Consider the following 2,315-nt stretch of genomic DNA (forward strand, 5'->3'; position numbering starts at 1 on the left):
ATAGGTAAATAATCACACATGGCTTTCCTGGAGGGTGCAACTCTTCCTCAAGAATAAGTGATACATTCCTTTGCCATCTCATTTTCTTTTTCTGGTCCAAAGTTTCTTCACGGCAGTTTTCATCTCTGCATTTCTCAGAGTATAGATTAAGGGGTTCAACATAGGGGTGATTATTGTGTAAAATACAGTCAAAAATTTATCAATGGGTAAAGTAGAAGGAGGTCTCACGTAAATAAAAATACAAGGGACAAAGAAGAGGACCACCACAGTGATGTGGGAGCCACAGGTAGACAAGGCTTTGCGTCTCCCCTCCTGGCTAAGATTCTTCAGTGAGTGCAGAATGACCCCATAGGAGAAGAGTAAGAGCATAAAGATGACCACACAGACGGCTAAATCATTGGCAACCACAGTGAGGCCAATGACATAGATGTCAGTACAGGCAAGCTTTAGTAAGGGGTACATGTCACAGATGAAGTGGTCGATGACATTGGGGCCACAGAAGGGAAGGTTGTAAACACAGAGAAGGTGAGCTACAGCATGAACAAAACCTCCAAAGCAGGCTAACAGCAGTAGCAGGACACACACCCGTTGGTTCATGATTGATAAGTAATGCAGGGGTTTGCAGATGGCCACGTACCGGTCATAGGCCATGGCAACCAGGATCAAAATCTCAGCACCACCAAATAAGTGTTCTACAAAAAGCTGGGCCATGCAAGCTTGGAAGGAAATGGTTTTCTTCTCATAGAGTAAGTCTATGATCATGTTTGGGGTCACTGTGGTGGAATAAACAGCATCCATAAACGACAAGTTGCCCAGGAAGAAGTACATAGGGGCATCCAAGGTTGGGCTGACCACCACAGTCACGACAATGAGCAGGTTGCCTGTCATCGTCACAGCATAGATAAGCAAGAACACCACAAACAATATTTTCTGGCCCTGGAGGTTCTCAGTGAGCCCCAAGAGGACAAACTCGGTCACGTTGTTCCTTTGTTCCATGCGTCCTTCTGTGCGTCCTTATTTCAGTGTTGAGGGAAAAAATTTACCTGCAAATATAATTATCAATAATGACTTCATGAAATTGTAGGATATTTTGTTTATTCCTTCAACAAATAGGTATTATGATTTCTTGTGTTACAGAACTGTCTCAGATTATAAGAATACAGTGCTGATTAAACACAATCTTGAACCTAGCCTTCTTAGACAAATGGAGAAAGAAATAACTAAGGAGGAATGCTTGTGGAAAAAGAACAGATTATTAAATAAATGAGCCCATCATAATTAGATTTCTATTTAGACTCTAATAAAATTGAACATATAGCTAATACTATGAAAATAAAATAAAAATAGGTTAAAGATTTAATGTAAAACTAAAGCAAGATATACTGTATATTTACTTTCAAATGAAGAAAAAATCAATTTTTCTTGGCATTGTCTTAGTTATTGTGTTAAGACATTTGTATTCTACACCTCGGAAATTTCAATATACCCTTGTAGTAAGAAATTTCAATATACCCCAATATACCCACCATAGGTGTGGTCCCACCAATGAAGGCTATGTTGACCAGTTTGATCAAAGCATTTCAAATTGCATGTAAAACCACCACATTGTACCCCATGATTGCATTAACATACGCAGCTATGATTTAACAACAAAAAAATGAATTTCTCTACATACTAAGAGTGGAAGAACGTTCTTAATTAGTAATTGAAATCCCAGATAAATATATTTGACAATATCAAATTTTTAAAGAATTTAGGAAAGGCTATCATAAAGTCAATAGAGAAAAGTAATTTGTAAATTTAAAGATTTACTTTTTAAAGGACATACACACAGTTAATATTTAAAATAGACGAAAGGCGCTAAGAAATTAATAAACAAAACACAAATAAAACCAATAGTAAAATGGACAAATGATATAAAACAATACTTAAGGGGAAAAAATCCAAATCACCAAAAAAATATGATAGATTGTTAAAGTTCACCTATAAAAATAAAAAATAAAATATTACTTCATTTTTGTTCTTATGTGCATATCAAAATATCACTTTATATTCATCAGACTTACAAAGAAGTTTTAAAATGATAGTAGCTATAACTAGTAAAAATGGAAAGGGCGTTTTCTTACACTGATAGTGAACATGGGAGTTTTATGTTTTAGGAACACAAATTATCAATCTCTGTTGAAGGTAAAGACATTTTCCAACACAACAAGTACACTCTAGAATCTATCCTATAGATGTTAAAACCCTAGTACACAAAGACAAATGCATGGCATGTTTTGTGGCCTTATTTATAATGGCATAAAACAAGAAAA

At 35.7% G+C, this 2,315-nt stretch overlaps 1 protein-coding gene across 1 annotated transcript in view; it reads right to left on the bottom strand.

Annotated features, from left to right (window-relative positions):
• The window catches only part of LOC100959619 (olfactory receptor 4A15-like), a gene marked incomplete at its 3' end in the record, with an annotated part of 2,825 nt that extends 1,829 nt beyond the window's left edge, over positions 1 to 996 (bottom strand). The window contains exon 1 of the mRNA XM_012813133.2: positions 87 to 996. Within this exon, the coding sequence (XP_012668587.2) occupies positions 87 to 996 (910 nt within the window). The remainder of the gene's footprint in view (positions 1 to 86) is intronic.
• Between the last annotated feature and the right edge of the window lie 1,319 nt (positions 997 to 2,315).

This window comes from Otolemur garnettii, unplaced genomic scaffold, assembly GCF_000181295.1.
Source record: "Otolemur garnettii isolate 467f Iridium unplaced genomic scaffold, OtoGar3 scaffold00247, whole genome shotgun sequence".
NCBI lineage: Eukaryota > Metazoa > Chordata > Mammalia > Primates > Galagidae > Otolemur > Otolemur garnettii.